At 32.8% G+C, this 19,969-nt stretch overlaps 1 protein-coding gene across 1 annotated transcript in view; it reads right to left on the bottom strand.

The window, feature by feature from the left end:
- LOC118187467 (FH1/FH2 domain-containing protein 3-like) overlaps positions 1-19,969 on the bottom strand; it is a 237,732-nt gene that overhangs the window by 75,992 nt on the left and 141,771 nt on the right. Inside the window, exons 13-16 of the mRNA XM_085816229.1 lie at positions 13,294-13,354; positions 10,628-10,680; positions 2,427-2,494; positions 913-1,018 (exon numbers count right to left, since the gene is read on the bottom strand). Coding sequence (XP_085672355.1) covers positions 913-1,018; positions 2,427-2,494; positions 10,628-10,680; positions 13,294-13,354 — 288 coding nt within the window. The remainder of the gene's footprint in view (positions 1-912; positions 1,019-2,426; positions 2,495-10,627; positions 10,681-13,293; positions 13,355-19,969) is intronic.

Raw genomic sequence — 19,969 nt, 5'->3', positions numbered from 1 at the left:
TGGATATTGAAAATATCTTTTCAGATTCGGTCATCGAAAGTCATCACGATAATAACTTCAGCTTAAATTTTTAAACTCGTCTGCAGATTTACAATATGAGAAAGCAGTTGAATTACATGGGCACTGTCAACAATAATGAAAAGTGATAATGATACTGCTAAACCAAAAATAATTAACTGAGCGTTTTCCTGTAAGCTACGTGACACGTCGGCACATTCCAGTATTCACTACAAGATACTTGTACAACAGAAAATACTTTATTCATTTCATCTGGTGTTTATGGCGTGCACTAAAATGTACCTAACTGGAAAATTATCTGATTATTTTTGAAATAACTACTATTCTGAAATTATGAACTTCACCTTCAGCAGAGACACGTTTACAGACTTTGCATTATTTATTATTCATATGGTGTTATAAATAGATGGAAAATGTTCTTCTAAAGATCTGGCCTTTTGCCCTGCTGACACTGATTCAGCGCAGGCGCCTAAGACTGGCTCCCAGGAGGAGTTCTTATAAAGACATAGTTACGTGATATTTATAGAAAAGCAAAACATTTTAACGCTTTTAAGCTGAATTAAAATTAAAACCAATAAAAAAAATCAGTCGAAGCATTTGTTTGTGAGCATTATGTTTTGTAAAATAAGAAATTCGGTACAAATATATGCTTGCAGCTAAAAGTACGAATTACATTAAATACCTTTCTTAAAAATTATGTATATAACTATACTGTATTTGAAAAGAATACGAATAATACAATGAAATAATAGTAAGATAAAAATCAGATGCTCTGACTATATTTCGTTTAAAAAGTCTTCAATAAATCTTTCTAGATACAGTTTTCAATGACATTTATAATTCCTATAATGCAATAGATTTATCTAGTAAAATTAGAAATTAAATACTACTTACCGCGTAAAATATAGTTTTGAAAATTTTGGTCCGCATCGGTCCCCACCTTGATAAGAGAAGAAAGACCCCCGTTTTCAATGAAGGCGCCTACTATGTCTTTTTCATCCTAAAGACAGTTTTAATGTGTAAATATTTTCTAAATTATAAGCCTCAGAATATAAATTATAATTACCTAATTTAGGATGAATAAAAATTCCCTGAAATTTTTTTGAAACCGAATTTTAATTATTGATAAAACACATACTGATAAAAATTATAACTGTTTTGCAGTTACTTTACAGACAGCTGAGAAAATGCACTTTACAGTATAAAACTCAGTCAAAGAAAATATTGCAGACACTTTCTAGGGTTTCCGTCCTTAAAAGAGCATTCTAAAATACATTTTCTAATGTACTTATGTACACATTAAACCTTATAAAGAATAAAAGTTGCTGTAATATATGCTACAAATAAAGTATGGAAAAAAGAACTTTTCAAGAAAAATTCCAAACAGTGGAAGTTTAGTATTAATGTAGAACTCTATATAAATACGCATCAGTTTTTATAGTAATATGCTGTACAATTCTATGTAAATACACTTTAAAATTTTAAATGTTTAAAATATAATGTAGATAAGAACTATTATAAATGGAAAACAATACATTTATAGTTGCTCTCTCTGACTACAGTTATATATTGGGGAAAAAATTATGATTATAAAAATTAATGATTTAGTCTTAATAGTATGCATTAAATTATACAGAGATTTTTAGTCTTACATTTCAGTCTTCTTTTAATATTCTTTAGAAATTATTTTATTTCTTTTTATGCTTATAATATACGAGTCCTCTAAAGATGTAATTCGCATTTATTTCTGTTATAGGTTTGGTAGTTTCTTGCTTTTTTTATACTCGTATATAGTTTGCCTTCTAGGTAATTCTACCAGGTGAATAATTTTTGTATTGGAAATTTGGTTAAGGTATTTACTTATGAAATGTAAATCTTTGCTTATTTGAATTGTTATGATGTCTGAAGATAAACTGTCTATTTTCAGAACTCTCGCAACAGAATAAAATATTTTGTTGATTTGTTTTTAGATCCCATTAGTACTTGTATTAGTCCGGATAGTACCAATAAATACTCTATTTTATTAAGCGTCTTAAACTAAAACCTATTGATAAAGTCACAAAGTTTTCCTTAATTTAAATTATGTTTCAGAAAGTGAAAAGAAATACTCATTTTAAAACATTTATTTCATGAAAACCTATTAAGACTATACATGAGTTCGGCATCTCGGTTGAAAAAAAATTTAAGAAATGCAATTTTTGCTTTTGGCCTTTGAGCAAAATTCTAAAATGTGAACTGAGAATTTTTTTTTTTTTGAGCGAATGTTCTTTGATATTTAAGTACATTTCCCCTGAATAAAATTTTGAGTTTTGAAAAGGCATCAAAATGCCTTTGATTTAAAAAACATTGCAATATTTGAATTCAATAAATATACAGCATAAAAAAATATCTAATCTAAGTGGTTTTACCTGAAACACCTGTTTCAATGAAAATAACGTTCTCCTCAATTCGCGATTTCCAGTTGCTGTTAGTTTTTCTAAAAAAAAAAAGAAAGACAATTATACATATTCAAGCCAAAGTAGCTATAAAATGAGTAATAATAAGCTTTTCTAAGGTTATAATGGAAAATATTCTATTTTAAATACCTTTTTTAAATTTTTAGTCAGTGATAAATTTTTAATTTCGGAATTAAAGGCTTCTCAAGAAAGATCGAATATTTTGGAATCTTTTTTTGTTTCTCGAGAAATTCTATTGCAATTTAGCTTTTTTTTTTTTTTTTTTTTTTTTTTTTTTTTTTTTTTTTTTTTTTTTTTTTTTAAACTTGAGCAAATATTATGCTCGAGAAAGAGAGAACGTTTCGTCTTGTATCAATTGACATTTTGTCATCAGTTGTATACAGTCAAAAGTCGTTAATTCGGACACCCATAATCCGGAATGATCTATAGTCCGGACCTCAAAGCTAAAAACTTTCTGCGCATGCGCCGCGTTGACACATGCGCATAGGCGTTTACGCGTGCGCGTAAGACCTTTACGACTGCGCATATGCGTGTGCGCAAGTGCAGAATACGTTTTCGCGTGCGCGTTTAATGTATAACGGACGGCATGAGCTAAAATTATCTAATTATCTATTTCAGTTAATGTTGATGATTGCGTTGTTCCTTAATCTTCGAACTGGATCCGGCTTATTACTTTTTTCAGATTGTAAAAGCAATTTCATAAAAGTAAACTTGAACTTTCGATTATGTCAAATAGAATTTCCGATGCTGGAGCTCCCAAAGAATCTTCTACAAAACGAAAGTACGTTTCGATGTCCATCAAACAAAAAGTGGAATTGCTGCAAAAAATGGATAAAGACATGAAGAAGGTGACAGAGAGGTTAGTGAAAACGAAAAATTTTCGATTGACAAGTTAGTCGGTATTCTCGGCACAGCAATTACGGGACTTGAACAGCGGAACTTTGTAACTGAACAAGAAATTATGTCTGTTTATAGAATTAAAGAGAAAGTATTATCACATAAAACGAAGCAACTTAAACAACTTACATTGAAAGAAATACTAATTCAGAAGTCAAACAACAAAAATCAGCGTTATACCTACAAAATTTTCACAGGACTAGTTTCGATGGTTTTACCGAACCATCATCTTCAGCTGCAAAACCGCAAATGAACAAGATAGGAAATAATGATTAGATAAGATAAGAAAGCCTGGACAAGAATAAGCAAGTGGCGCCATCTGTTGGCGAAACCAGAACTAAAACATAATTTCTCTAAAAGCCGAAGGCAAATTTGGATTGGAATTAGGATCGTTAACTAGAACAGAAAGATTTTTATGAATGTGAAATGCCTCTAGAAAATCCAGTTCTCCAATGGAAGATGTTTTTTGAATAATTTTGGCAGCAGAAAAATTGAAAGTGTGATTTTCGGACCAACAATGTTGAGCAACAGAAGACTTCTGTGTTTCCTTTTTTCTAACATATGCCTCATGTTCTTTGACGCGAAATTTTAAGGCTCTCCTAGTTTGGCCAATGTAAATTAAACCACACTGGCAAGGAATCCTATAAATACCCCAGGAATTCATATCCGGAATGGGGTCCTTGAGTATAGAAGTTGGAATTTTATTGATGGGAGAATAAACAACCCGAAAGTTAAACTTCTGAAAAATATGTGCAACTTTATAGCTAATTGATGGAAAGAAGGGAATGACAACAGAATTTTTATAATCTCCTAAAATAAGAGTGTGGCTTTTAGTGTGTTGAGATGAGAATTTTTTAACTGCTTGATTAATGATTATTGTTGGGTGAAAAGCCCCTGTCAATAGCTATTGCTTTTAAATAATTTAGTTCTTCATCAAGGGCTAGTTTGGAGGAGCAAACTTGAAGAGCACGGAAAACATAGGAATAAAATGAAGCTAACTTTTGTTTAGTCGGATGACATGATTTAAAGTGTGGTGGAAGGCAAACCGATGAAGGTTTACGGTAAACTGTAGTACTGAAATTGGATGTGTTACGTGTGACCAGAATGTCGAGAAACGGAAGAGAATTGCAAGTCTCAAGTTCAAAAGTGAACTGAATAGCAGGATCAATAGAATTCATTGTTGAAAGAACTTTATTTAAATCATCTTTATTACCTTCAAACAGGGTAAAAGTATCGTCTACGTAGCGGAACCATGCCGGTCGTCATGGATAAGAACACTTACATCGATGGTGTCACTAAACTCTAAAACGAAGGACCATATAATCCGATCCCTAAAGATCCTTCACCTTCGGACTTATCCAAAATAAAAACTGCGATCAAATCTTCGCAAATCATTTCAAGCAACTTAAAACATTCGCTTATCCCATCTGTTGCGAATTGTGCCAAATTATATGCTCTTCCCAAAATTCATAAAAGTGGTATTCCTTTCCGCCCTATTGTATCAAATTTAGGTACTGCCTCGTATCCTTTAGCTAAATATTTAGTTTCTAGATTTCCCACTCTCTTAGACAATAACATTTACACCATAAAAAATTCAATAGAGTTTGTAAAAAAGGTTAAAAACATTTCTCCAAGTAATTTACTCATGGTTTCTTTTGATGTAAAATCATTATTCACCAATGTCCCAGTGGAGGGTGCATTAAGATGTCTAGAAACCAGACTTCGCGAATTTCATTTCTCTTGCATCGAAATTGATGAGCTAATTTCTCTCACTCAACTCTGTTTGAAACAAACACATTTTGTTTTCCAAAATAAATATTACAAGCAAACTGAGGGATTAGCCATGGGAAGCCCCCTCAGTCCCATCCTGGCTGATATCTACATGCATTATTATGAATCAAAATTGTTTGAAACTTTAAACTTCCCGGCATGGTTCCGCTACGTAGACGATACTTTTACCCTGTTTGAAGGTAATAAAGATGATTTAAATAAAGTTCTTTCAACAATGAATTCTATTGATCCTGCTATTCAGTTCACTTTTGAACTTGAGACTTGCAATTCTCTTCCGTTTCTCGACATTCTGGTCACACGTAACACATCCAACTTCAGTACTACAGTTTACCGTAAACCTTCATCGGTTTGCCTTCCACCACACTTTAAATCATGTCATCCGACTAAACAAAAGTTAGCTTCATTTTATTCCTATGTTTTCCGTGCTCTTCAAGTTTGCTCCTCCAAACTAGCCCTTGATGAAGAACTAAATTATTTAAAAGCAATAGCTATTGACAGGGGCTTTTCACCCAACAATAATCATTAATCAAGCAGTTAAAAAATTCTCATCTCAACACACTAAAAGCCACACTCTTATTTTAGGAGATTATAAAAATTCTGTTGTCATTCCCTTCTTTCCATCAATTAGCTATAAAGTTGCACATATTTTTCAGAAGTTTAACTTTCGGGTTGTTTATTCTCCCATCAATAAAATTCCAACTTCTATACTCAAGGACCCCATTCCGGATATGAATTCCTGGGGTATTTATAGGATTCCTTGCCAGTGTGGTTTAATTTACATTGGCCAAACTAGGAGAGCCTTAAAATTTCGCGTCAAAGAACATGAGGCATATGTTAGAAAAAAGGAAACACAGAAGTCTTCTGTTGCTCAACATTGTTGGTCCGAAAATCACACTTTCAATTTTTCTGCTGCCAAAATTATTCAAAAAACATCTTCCATTGGAGAACTGGATTTTCTAGAGGCATTTCACATTCATAAAAATCTTTCTGTTCTAGTTAACGATCCTAATTCCAATCCAAATTTGCCTTCGGCTTTTAGAGAAATTATGTTTTAGTTCTGGTTTCGCCAACAGATGGCGCCACTTGCTTATTCTTGTCCAGGCTTTCTTATCTTATCTAATCATTATTTCCTATCTTGTTCATTTGCGGTTTTGCAGCTGAAGATGATGGTTCGGTAAAACCATCGAAACTAGTCCTGTGAAAATTTTGTAGGTATAACGCTGATTTTTGTTGTTTGACTTCTGAATTAGTATTTATTCGGCGTGTTATTGTGTCTTAATTGAAAGAAATGTTTAATAAAGTAAAAAAATAAATATTAAGCTTTTTGTTTGTAAATTTTGATACCCTTTAGATCATAATTGTTCTTTATTTCATAAATTACGGTTTCATATTTTTAATTTTAGAATTTCTGCATGCCATCTTACGAGATTTAAACTGATGATCTATAATCCGGAATTGCCGAAGTCCCGACGAGTCCGGATTAACGACTTTTGACTGTATTATTCGTTGCTGTTTTCATCATTATCTTATTTTCTAAAATGCTGTGCTGATTTTTCCACGTATTTCGATTCTACGACTCAAATTATGTCTAACTATTAAATTTTGTAAAATTTGGTGAGAAATTTACTGAGAAATTCAAAAATTTATTCTGGCGAACTTTTTTCAATTTGGGCCAAAAATAATTCACTTTTTAATTAATTCTTAGTTTGCGGTAACCTAGTGTCCTTTCCCTTTCATTGTGCACGAAGGGGGGAAGTGCATAACAAATCCCTAAGCCACATTTGGAGTTATAATTGCTTAAAAAAAAGGTGCCAAATTTCAAATTGCTCCAGTATGGAAATTCATGTATATCTTGGAAAATTTTAAATAAAAACTCTAATTTTCTGCAGGTATGCTTAGATATACATGTACTTTAAAATGATGGTAAAACTTTTATAGGTTATAATACACATTTTTTTTTCAAAAAATTTATACAAATTATCAGAAAATACAAATTTAAAAAATAGATCATAAATATCTGAAAATTTTATTCGGATTGAACCTAAATTTCGAATTATGAAAGAAAGAATCAGATAAATTGAATAAAAAAGATATTAATAAATATATACCAAATTCAATTAATAATGAGGAGCTAAAATTTTGAGAGCAAACTTTTAAAACTTATTCGTGCGAGTTTGACAAAATATGGCACTTTGGCATAATTGAGTCGTAGAATTATGCCATTTCAGAAAAAAAAAAAAAACAAAAAAAAAAAACAACGATTTTGTGTCGAAATACCTACGTTAGAACAATGCTATATACACTGAAGTGCTACTGAATTAGGGATAGACATGGCTATGCACAATTTATAGCGCTGCACGGCATCTGTACTCACATGAGGAAGTTGTGGTAAATGCACATGCAGCTAGTACTATGGTTCTTGTTAATTAGTCGTTTCAATTCCCTGGGTAAAACTTCTGATTTAGACAGATTCAATCTCGGACAGAGTGTAGGCACTCGACGCATGCGCCATTCAATTTCCAAAATCCTCAGCGGGCTAGGAGTTTCAAGGTCGACAGTGTCAAGAGTACATCGAGAATACACGGATGGTGGGAAAAAGAACTTGCCATTGGGCAAATTGCAAAAGGACAATTAACCTAGAACAAGTGTGGTGTGAGACGAAGTCTACGAAGACAAACATTAGCTCATATTACCACCAAGCTGAATTAGGGCGACAGTCGTACAGTCAAGTAAGAGGATCGTGCAACGCTCGCTTCACCATATGGGCTCCGGAAGTTGTAGATCCTCGAGAGTACCTTTGCTGAATGCCATCGAGCTGCATGCCAACGAGCTGCACTTCTTGCCTGGGCAAGAGAATATAGAGAATAGACTCTAGTGATTTGAAATCAGTAGCAAGGAGTAACGAGTCTCTATTCCGACTAATTAATACCGATGGGAGGCTGAGAATATGGCATCAGACTCGTGAAGCGATGAACCCTGTATGGCGTATTGGAACTGTACAAGGCCATGGGGGCTCTTGGCGTGTTTGGGATCTTTGGTACTTGTACCAACTTCCCTCAATATGATTCGGTACGGAAAGTTGCTAGGCGATCATCTCCATCTATTTATGTTGTTCTGTCATTCACACGGAAATGGAGTATCCCGGCAAGATAACTGCACCCCTCACAGGTCCCGGTTGGCTTCTGTCTGATTGGATGAGCGTTCTTCTCTGTCATAAACTGGCTACTTAAAAGCCCCGACTTAAATTCTACTGAGCATCTTTCGGACGTTTTGTAAAAAGGTTTGAAATCTCATCACACAACACTAGCGACTCTTCCTAAATTATAGACAGCTGTATCCGATGTTTAGCAAGTCATTCCCGTAGAATGTTTCCAGAAACTTACTGGATCTATGCTTCGTCGTTTGGCAGCCATTATAAAGGCCAGAGGAGGCCCAATTCGTTATTGACTAGCTATCCCTAATTTAGTGGCACTTCAGTGTATAGATCTAATATTCACACTAAGTCGCGCTTTCGAGATATGAAAAACACAAGTTAAATTTCGTCAATCGGCCTATGGAACTGTCCTCCATATACATATAAATTTTTAAAAGGAAAATTTATAATCCTTCCAAGAAGTTTCGCTCATTATGCCGCTAAAAATTGATCCTAAATATATCAAGAAAGAAATTTAGAACGAATCTTTTCCACATTTGTTAAACAACAGTTGTTAAATTCTTCTTTTTCGCATTTAAAGGATTTTTTTTAATTTATTGCTTATGAATTTAAATTTTTTGTCTTTGTGAAAAATTGGCTCTAAATTTCTAAACCCCCTGTAGCACCCGTTCTGCCCATCGGCTTTTGATGAAACTTGGTATATAAGTTTTATGGACTACGGGGAAAAGATTTCTGCAATCGTTCAAATTTTGACCACCAGATGGAAATTTTCAAAACTTCCTTATGCAAATTAGTCAAACCTATAAAGAGACTTCTAGTCAGAACCAGAAAATTATTCTGCGTGCCTTTGTCATCATTAATCGTGCCCTTATAGAAGAAATATCGAGCTTTTTTGATAGAATTGTTTTATCAGAACGGCAGCAATAGTTTAGCCGCATTGCGTGAATATCGTCGTTTAAAGGAATTGCGAAAAGGACCATGTTGAAGAACTGCTTCGTGCTAACTTTGGCGAAAATTATGTAATATCCACATCGTTTCCGGAATCCTGGCCTCCTCGTTCACCCCACTTAAATCCCTGTGATTCCTGGCCGTGGGGATTCCTAAAAGACCGTGTTTATGGAGGAGGAATTAGGACTTATCTGAACGGCGTTTCAGCAAGATGGCCAGCAAGCCATCTTGCTGAAATCCCTCGAGAGTTACTTCGCGCTACCATTGAACACGCTATAATGCGCTTTCAATACGTAATTGATATCAATAGAGCACATATTGAGAACATTCTGTAACTGAATAAATTTTAATGATTCTGACAAATTTTTTGTCCTTCTTTCGGCGCCACAATTCCCACTGGTGTTTCAAAATTTGAACTATTTTTTTATTGAAGAAATCATTTCCCCATAGTCCATATAACATGTGTACCAAATTTCATCAAAATTCAATAAGTAGAACAGGCTCTAGAGGGATCTGAATAGAGTCTTATAAGCACCCTGTATATATATATATATATATATATATATATATATATATATATATATATATTTATTTATTTATTTATTTTTCAGTTTTGTTAGTCCAAAGGGACAATTTGCCCTGCAGTACTTCTAACTGCGTCTTGTCATTTTTCTTTGAAAACTATAAACGGCGAATCACTTTTCGAATTGTTGACACCAATTATTATCGCCCTGTATTATATTTAAAGAAATTAAATAATGAAGAATCTGCATGAATGTATGTATGTTTCTCGCATTGTGATAAAACAACGGTACCTAAAACCATAAAAATTTGAATAACGTAATCTTCCATAAATTATGGGCATGTGGAAGCCCTAATTTGAATATGAAATTTGTTTTATTATATTATCAATTTCATATTTAGTAATACTTCAACGATTTTTTGATGAAAAAAACTAAACGATTTCAAAGCGAGCAATGGCAACACTGTTTGAAAAAAAAAAAAAATTATCTCCAGCGCGCGAGACTCTGTATCGAAAATTCTAAAAATATGCTTATTTTAAAATTATTTTGCGATATTGCTGTTGAACTGAATTTTATGGTTTGAGTACATATAACATGTTATTTAATAAATAAAAGTAACACACAAAACGTTAAAAAAAAAAAAAAAAAAAAAAAAAAAAAAAAAAAAAAAACTTTGGACTTAATTTTAAATTTGAAACCTTTCAGATTAAAAAAATATTTATTTATTTATTCACTTTTGTACAGAGTGTACTTTTGAATAACAAGAATAGCATTTTAGTATTGAATTATCATATACACATCACTGAATTTCGCGAAGTTTTTGTTAAGGATTTACTTACCAATAATAGCGTTAGCTTTAGCCATGAGCTGATTACTTGACGAATTTCGGCGACTGAAAAATAAACTGTATTTAATAGATGATGTATTAAATGATACATGTATTAAGTTAAACTCTCACCAATGCTGAGTTAAATAATACGTCGGATAACGATTACTGGAAGTGCTAAAGCAACAAGCAATCGGCGTAATACTCATAAATCTTTCAAGAAAATTTCGAAGGTCTAAATGTAGAATCTGCTTTTTTAGCAGCAGGAGTGCAGCTAATTTTGCCTTCTGCATTTTGCCTTTCTGAACTTAAAGTTCTGAATTTCTGAAATTATGAAATTCTGAATTTCTGAAGAATTTCTTCTGCATTTTGCCTTTCTGAACTTAAAGTTCTACATTTACTAGTCCTGAAAATTTATGAATATTACGCTGATTCTTGTTGCTTTAGCACTCTCAGTTAATCTCATCAATACTACTTTTCCACAGTAACATTTATTTACAGATATTTATTATTAAAGCATCTTTTCTGTTCCATGCAATAAGTCAAGGAAATTCTAATTTTCAGGCTTCAGAATTCTTCTTATAACAGTTCAATAATTCTGTATGAATTTTCGTTTACCTAATTATATATTTTATTTTACTGCATACTATACTGCTGACCATTAAAAGTGCTACACCATAAAGTGAGCACTTTAGAAACGACAAAAAGTAAACTTCTACTGTCGATTAATTAACCAATATTCTTATTAGTGCCTTATATTTACCATTTATTATTCTTTTTGTCCCTTAAAATGTTTTTACAAAATTTGTTAACAGATTCACTTAAGGAATGTAAGAAGAAGAATCTGTAACCAAACGTATTTTTGACTTTAAAAACATAAAAAAGTAGTCCAAACAGCAAGAGCTTCATATTAGTAGCTTTCTTGTCTCCATAAATTACATTAAATAAATCGCTGTTTTCTCAGTTTTTGTTTCCTTATACGAAATAAGGGAAGTATTAAAATCACGAAAATTTCAGGTATCATATTTCATCCAAAATATGCATTTTTACCGCTAGCGAGTCAATTTGAACAATAGTTTTGTGTGACATCTGTACGTACGAACAAAATAAAGGACTCTTTTTTTACAAAACGGATTGTAAAATAGATTCAAAAGAGATTTTTTTCGTGACGTCAGTACGTATGTATCTATGTATGTATTTCGCATAAATTAAAAACGAGTAGCCTAAGAATGTTGAAATTTTGTATAAAGGATAGCCATAAATTGTTGTTGTGCAACTCCCTTTTGGTTGCAATAGGTCTTTGCAACCATATTGTAATCAATTTTAGTGCAATATATACATACTTGTGTATGTATGTCTGCTCTATTACATGGCTCAGGGAGATCAGTTTTTTATTCTTATATGTTGGTAAATTATGAATTTTTTGCTTTTAAAAGTGACTTTATAAGGTAATTCTCCCACTTCCCTAGCGTGCCTTCGTGGTGTAACGGTAGCACGCTGGGCCGGTATTCCAGAGGTCCGTGGTTCGATTCCCGGCGAAGGCGGTTGCATATTTTTCATCTTTTCGACTTCCAATTAAACTAATGACTCTACAAGTGGCGCCCGAACTAAAAATGTTGTGGATGATGATTTTCCGCACCCAGGATTTGGCGACTAGGTCCCATAAAACCCTATTCGCCATTTAAGAAGGGGAGTATATAAGGTATTTCTCCCACTTCTCTAGCGTGCCTTCGTGGTCTAACAGTAGCACGCTGGGCCGGTATTCCATAGGTCTGTGGTTCGATTCCCGGCGAAGGCGGTTGCATATTTTTCATCTTTTCTGTTTCCAATTAACCTAATGACTCTACAACTTAATTATGTTGTTCTTATGTTCCGGTTAATGTTATTTTTTGCCTTTAGTTAATCTGCATAAAACAGTTGTAGAATTGTCAAGAGTTTAAAAATCGTTTAAGTGATGCTATGCCTAACGAAGCCTCCATTTTTTAACTTTGAAAGTCTTAGCAGAAAACTGAGTCAATTCTTGCACAAACTTCTGTATCTTTTTGACAAGTGGGAACAAAAGTAAACTTTCAGTTTTAAGCACCGGAAAATGTGTGTTCCTGGCCGCTGATTTGTTTCATGATTTTTGCGTAGAAACCCTAATTTTAATTGCAATAAAAAATTTTTCAACTGTTTTTAGCTGTATCTGGTGTTTTATGTTTATCTGTATTTTACAATTTTGAATGAAGATGTTTTGAGCTTTTATGCGTTTTTTGACTTGCCACAAAGTAAGAACTGAATTGATTGAATGAGAAATATATCTCTAATGAAAGTCGAGGAAATAAGTTTAAATGGAATTCAGGAAAATATGTGTATAATTTAATAGGCCATTACAAGGAAGTCATGTGCTGTCCACATCAGATTTTATTTCATATCATTTTCAGATTTGAACCAATAACTTATGTAAAATTTGTTTTTATTTTTCTTTAATCGGAAATATTCAAAAGAAATTCATATTATGAGAATTGTTATTAATGTTATAGGGAGATAATGATTAAATTCTTCTCTGATGCCATAGACAGGAATAATAACTTCGCACATTCAGTAGAATAAAGCATTTTGTATAGGTAAGAAGCGTTGAGATAAAATGCAATCCAAAGTCGTTCTTAAATTAAATTATTTTTTAAACGACTACGTTACCTTCCTGGGTCAACAAGTGTTCCATTCGATAGACTTCCTCTTTTAATAATTCCACATTCTTCTGCCTAAAAGCAAAGAAATTTTAATGCAAATATTTGAAGGTATTACTGCTAAACTTTAGAATAACTGCAAAAGTTTTAGAAATTATTCTATTTAACATGCTAGGAAGAGAAACACGATGCCGCTGTAACTCTACGGTTGAAACATCTGACATTTGCGTAAAATGTTTTCGTATCAAAGGCAAACACTTGACCCCAGAATCGGATGTGGGATGTTATGCGAAGAGTTAAACTTGAAGCTGTTTGGATGCTGTGAAGAGTAAGAGAGAGAGAGCATTTTTCCGATCTTCTGGCTGGCAGGGGAAAAGATACCTGACATGTTATGAAAAATATTACTTAAAGCTATTGGCACGTACTACATTTGTATTATTGAGTATGTGTTACAAGTATACACTGAAGTGACAAAAGTCATGGGATATTTCCTAATATTTTGTCGGTCCTCCTTTTGCCCGGCGAAGTGCAGCAACTCGACGTGGCATGGACTCTACAAGTCGTTGGAAGTCCCCTGCAGGAATATTGAGCCATGCTGCCTGTATAGACGTCCATAATTGTGAAAGTGTTGACGGTGCAGGGTTTTGGGTACGAACTGACCTCTCGATGATGTCCCCTAAATGTTCGATGGGATTCATGTCGGGCGATCTAGGTGGCCAGATCATTCGCTGGAATTGTCCAAAATGTTCTTCTAACCAATCGCGTTCTTTAAGACTTCTTCTTTAGAAACTTCTTTTAGAAAATAATATTTTAAATCTGAACTAATAGACAATTTCAAACAAGCAATTTTCTTTTGCAATTTTTATGCTTTTTATTAGTGTAAATAAGTAAAAAATACTAAATATTTAAAAACGAATTTTTGAAAGTTTTGTTTAAAATTCTAAATTGTGCTGCTTTTTTAAAATTATAGATGAGTATTATAGCACAATTTCTATAAAGGAATTTTTATTACAATTATATTTCATAATACATCACAGTGATAAACACTTTTGACATCATAATTTTTATATATTTAATTCTAATATTAAAATTGTATTTAACCGTAATAATTAATTTTGCTTGTATTTTATAATGATTATTTTTTAAATTTATTTTTAGTTCTGCATAATATTTTTTTTTTATTTATTGTTAGTTTAATTTATTAGTCCAAAGGGGCGGTAGCTTAGAAAGGCTGTTGGTTTCGAAGTGGCATTTTGCGCTGTTTTACTATAAATGTCCGTGTCTCCTTGCAAATTGTTGTTACCAAATATTATTGCCCTGTATTATATTTAAAGAAATTAAATAATGAAGAATCTGCATGAATGCATGTATATTTCTCGCACTGTGACAAAAACGACAGTATCTAGAGCCATTAAATTTTGAGTAATGTAATCCTCCACCCGAACATGGGCATGTGAACGGCCGAATTTCGAATTTGTTTTAATCTATTTCATATTTTGTAAAACTTTAACGAATTTTTGATTAACAAACTTAACGAATTCAGAGCGAGCACTCTACGAAAAATAACATTTTTATCTCCAGTGTGGAAATTGTAAAGATATGCTGTTTTCAAATGTGTGGGGTTTAAGGGCGAAGAACATGATATTCACTAAATATAGGTAATATAAAATAAAATCACAAAACGTTAAAAAACGGTTCCTTTTGGGCATAATTTAAAATCTGAATGCTTCTAGATTTTATTTTACCTTCCCCCCCCCTTCATTACATTCAGAAAATTTTATGCTCCGAATTTTATAAATTACTAAAATAAATATTCTACTTTAATGTTAATAAGTTAATCATGATATAATCAAATAAATGATTGTTTTGTAATGTTATTATAGTTTCGAAAATCACTGCCTGAAAATGTTCATTAATTTTTTTAAATAATTATCAGATCTTGTTTAATTTTACCTTATTTATTTCAAAGCATCACGTACTATCAATCTTATTTAATTTTACTTTATTTTTACGCAAAATTAAGTTCATAAATTTTGTGCTTAGAGTTTTTACCGTTTTACCAAAGTAAAGATGTTTGTACAAGAATTACGCATGAAAAAAAAGCGTGAAATGCAGTAAAAAATGTTTTAATCAGATATATTAAATACTATTTGGAAAAAACTGTGGCTTTCATAATCTCATACAACGTATCACATTTAATAATTAAAAAGCGTTATGTGATACAAACGCCATAGGCTTCAGTGTTAAAGTAAACCAGATCGTCCCTACTCTTTCTTGCCGAGATGTCGGTGACCGTGCGCCCCGCTCACTGGGTTAGTCTATCTCTTATAAGGTCCATGGTGGCATCAGCTCTGACTTCACCTGTAGTTCCATTCTGCTGCGAAGCGATATTCTAGCAATGTGGACTTACCAAATTACTTTTTCACATGTATTTGTTTTCTAAAAAAGGAGTGTCAAAGTCAAATTGGCGATCCCCGAAAATATGCGGCCCTCGAAGTAATTTTTTGCTGAGATTTAAATTTCTAATTATTATGTAAATCTAGAAATGAAGTTAATTAATTTATACTGTGATATAAATGTTTTAAAAGATTTTTAAGATACATATTTGATTAAAGTTTATTAGAATGCTCTAGCGATTCTCAACCGGTGGTACGCAAATAAGCAAAGTATTTTTAGCTATTAAATTCAAAAACTAAATATTCCCAACATCCAGTTTAAGTTTTTATTTTTATTTATTTTATTTTATTTTATTTTATTTTTTCTCAAACACTCGTAAATTTATGCGATCTGAGCTTCGTTCAAGATTAACAACAGCTCATAAACTTTAGCAAAACAATCCGTTTTTATTTTAACAGATATTCTTTTAGCCATAGAGATAATAAAATTTGTCATAAGCGATGTTTTTAAAAGGAGCAATAGAAATGGATTTTGTATTTAATACGGAATAAAAATAAGTTCCTATAAAATGATAACAGTACCTCATTAATTCTTTTTAGAGTTAATCGATTTATTAGCATGTCTACACTTTATGTCGCCACCATTTCTGGGTTCATCTTGCTCTATTTTTAATTATAATCATGTTTTTATGTCGATTTGCTGTCTCTAATAGCAGGTATTTGGCTAGCGCATCGCGCAGCAGCAGCACAACAGGTCCGGGGTTCGATTCCCGCGCTGGGCAAGGTCGACTCAGCCTTTTATGCCTTGATTTCCATCACTTGGGTCGATAAAATGAGTACGAAATTCGCTTGGGAACTAAACACTGGGGGTCCTGCGACAAGCTGACCCCTTGTTCAGGGAATATGCTTAAGCACCCTGGGGCCCACGGTCAAAAAAGCAGATTTCGGACACTGCAGGCCTTGGCCCATTAGGGCTGTTACGCCACTGAGTTTAGTTTTAATAGCAGGTATTTGGTCTTCATGTTGCTTGATAATTCTTAATTTTTATGCGATTTTAGAATATTGTCGTTTGTTTTCTAAGAACTCTTAATACATTTCATAATAACTCTTAATACATTGCAGTTAAATATTTGTGGAAAAATAAGAAAAGAAAACTAGATATTAAAAATGAAAATGCTAGGATTGACTAAGCGGAAAAGTGAGGATTCACAGGTGATGGATCCAGGACAATCTACCAGCACTAAGAATATTAAAAAGAAAAGAAAAATATTTTGTAAAAAATATGATGAAAGTTATTTATCATTTGGGTTTGCTTGGAATGGAGATGAAATGGACCCTCAACCTCAATGTGTTGCTTGCGGTAAAGTATTATCCAATCAATGTATAAAGCACTGCTTCTTAAAAGGCATCTTGAATCTAAGCATGCAAGTTTGAAGGATAAATCTGAAGAATATTTTATTGGGAAATTTAAAAAATAGTAAGCAAGTAATGAAAGGTGTAGTTACGCCAAGGGAAAAGGCTTTGGAAGCTAGTTAGTTAGTTATTTAGTAAGCCTAATACTTGCCTGGGCACGCTATAGGAGAAAACCTTATATTACCAGCATCTAAAGGTATCATTTTAACATTATTCAAAGAAAAACTGGCTAATGAATTTAATAATATTCTTTATCAAAAATAAAGAAAGTCGACGAATTCATGAAATGGTAAATTCCATAAAAATATTTTTTTTTTAAATATTTCTAGCGAGAAATTGAAAAATAATCATTGTTAAATGTAGTGGTGGTACTAAAATTTTTCAGTTTGTTTTAGGTGGTACGCTGGAGTGTTCTAATAAAAGTTAATTAACTTGGTTGACTTCTCAAAAGATAAATATCCTCAGTTAAACCCTTTGACGCGCGGTGGTCGCGCCCTGAAACCACCATTTTCCGAATTTTTTTCCTCCTCTTTTTTCCGAAATTTTAGAGTGAAAATGAATTGATTGCTGATCTTTTACATCTAAATAACACAAAATGACTGTAGAATCATATAGTACGTTTTAGGTATTAATACTTCAGATCGGATGCCTTTTAAAATTCGTTTTCGATGAGACAAAATAAATTCCTTTTATTAATATAAGCAACTTTAAATTTGGAAAGTTAGTCATCGCACATCATGATTTCTATCATAAACAATAAAAAATTGCAGTAATTAAACTGCATATATAAAAAAAAAACCCTTTATATGTATGGCATTTGCTATGTGGTTTCAGGGCGTGACCACTGCGCCACTAGAGCATTGTGTCACAATGCTTACAATCCTCTAGTCTAGAGGCTCTGTGGTCGCGCCTCGAAACCACTGGCGTTTGCTTCTCAATGGCGTTCGCTTGCTTTTCAAATAGGAATGTTTATTTTTACCCGGATATAGATAAAGAGCTTTGAAACCACAGAGTTATTTTATTACTAAACAATACATGCACCTGCCCAGTAAAAAGGTCTTTCTTTTCCAAATACTTTTCTCTGACATCAACACACTTGCTCCCCAAGCTAGTATTGTGATTTTATAAATTATTTCCTGTAGTTTAAATTTAATGTAAATATACTTTGCCATACTTAAAAATAGAAATTGCGTAAAAGTTTTATTTAAATTAAAATTATTGTCTTAATATTTTGGGACGAAATACGAATAAAATAAGTATGAATGAGAAACGAACGACCCGTACAAAGCCAAAAAGACCAAGCCCCTTGATTAACGTAAAAAACCACAAATTTCGTGTGCCAGATGAAAAGAAACTAAATAACGCTAGACATGTACCAGTGAAATTTAAATCCAGGCAGTGTACATTTTGTAGCACAAGGAAGAAACCTCATAGAACAAGATGTATGTGCGAAACGTGCAATGTGGGTCTATGCATGTACCAAAGAGACAAAACATGCTTTGAACAATGTCACACACACACACACATACACACACACACACACACACACACACAAAAAAAAAAAAAAAAAAAAAAAATCTTTGAAATTTAAAAAAAAAAAAAAAAAAACCCACTGAATTCTTTTTTATCCTTATTTTATTGAGTTTTTTAATCCATTTATCCAAATGTCCTTATTATGTATGTACTTATATTTTCACTGCTATAGAAAAATTACATAAATGTTTATTTTTTCTGACGATTTACTTTGTAAAATAATGTAAAAAAATTATATTTAATGCAATTCTTACATACATTTTTTTTTAAATCCGTAAATTTCGTCATTTATTGGAAACGCGCGCGGAAAATGGTAAGTTTTTCTTTCTTACTACCTAGGTAAGTTTCAAAGTCCTAGACGCGCGGTGGTTTCACAGTGCGACCACCACCCACAGAACAATGGGCAAGAGGAGATATTTTTTAATTCATATATTATTTGTCTCTAGGATCATAATATTCAATTTCTAGAGTTTTTAGTTAAAAAAATTATAAAAATAATATCGCGCGCGTCAAAGGGTTAAGAATTTTTGCATTAAGAATACTAGCTTTGGTTTTGAGTGCATTTACATCAGAAGAGTTTGTTTTTGGTAGGTGAAAATTAGTATGTGTACGAAAAGAACCAGACTGCCGATGGGTATCTACAATCTGTGATTATACTTTCTAGTAATTTCCCTCCACGATTTAAATCTTGATTAAAATTAAACAGTAATACTCTGCTTCTAGACCTTAGTACTATTTATTCATTGTGAAAACAGAATGAGACATAAAAATCTCCAAAAAAGGTTTTGAAATATCTGAGAAACGACGTTTTCAATAAATCGAACTCCATTTTGAATGTACAAATAGTTTTGTAGATTCATTTTGCCTTCATCAGGCTTTTCAACAACAATGAAAAATTTTAAGTAATTATTTAAATTTATTAAACAATTTTTCTGTGTATGCTTAGTTTGAATAAAGTATACATTTATAAGGTATTTTCTCCCACCTTTCCACACGCCTTTGTGGTATAACTGTAATCCCTCTCGACATTAATTCGAGAGGTCCGAAGTTCGAATCCGTGCGAGGGCCTTGCACATTTCTCACGTTTTTGCATCAACATAACCTAATGACTCTACAAATTCATAAACTTATTTTTAGATAGTTATGACTCCACAGTGGCGCTCGAACTAAAGGGTGGTAGACGGTAATTCTTCACCACCAGGATTTGGCGACTGTAACCCCTCATCCCCAGTCGCCCTTTAAAAGGGGGAGTATATAATGCATTTTCTCCCTCCTTTCCGCGTGCCTTCGTGGTGTAACTGGAAGCACACTCGACGTATCGAGAGGTGCAGGGTCGAATCCCGG

This window comes from Stegodyphus dumicola, chromosome 4 (assembly GCF_044657685.1).
Source record: "Stegodyphus dumicola isolate Sdum_Otavi_A_Nest chromosome 4, ASM4465768v1".
NCBI lineage: Eukaryota > Metazoa > Arthropoda > Arachnida > Araneae > Eresidae > Stegodyphus > Stegodyphus dumicola.
Note: the sequence above shows the minus strand (reverse complement) of the source record. Positions and strands in the feature narration are given on the sequence as shown.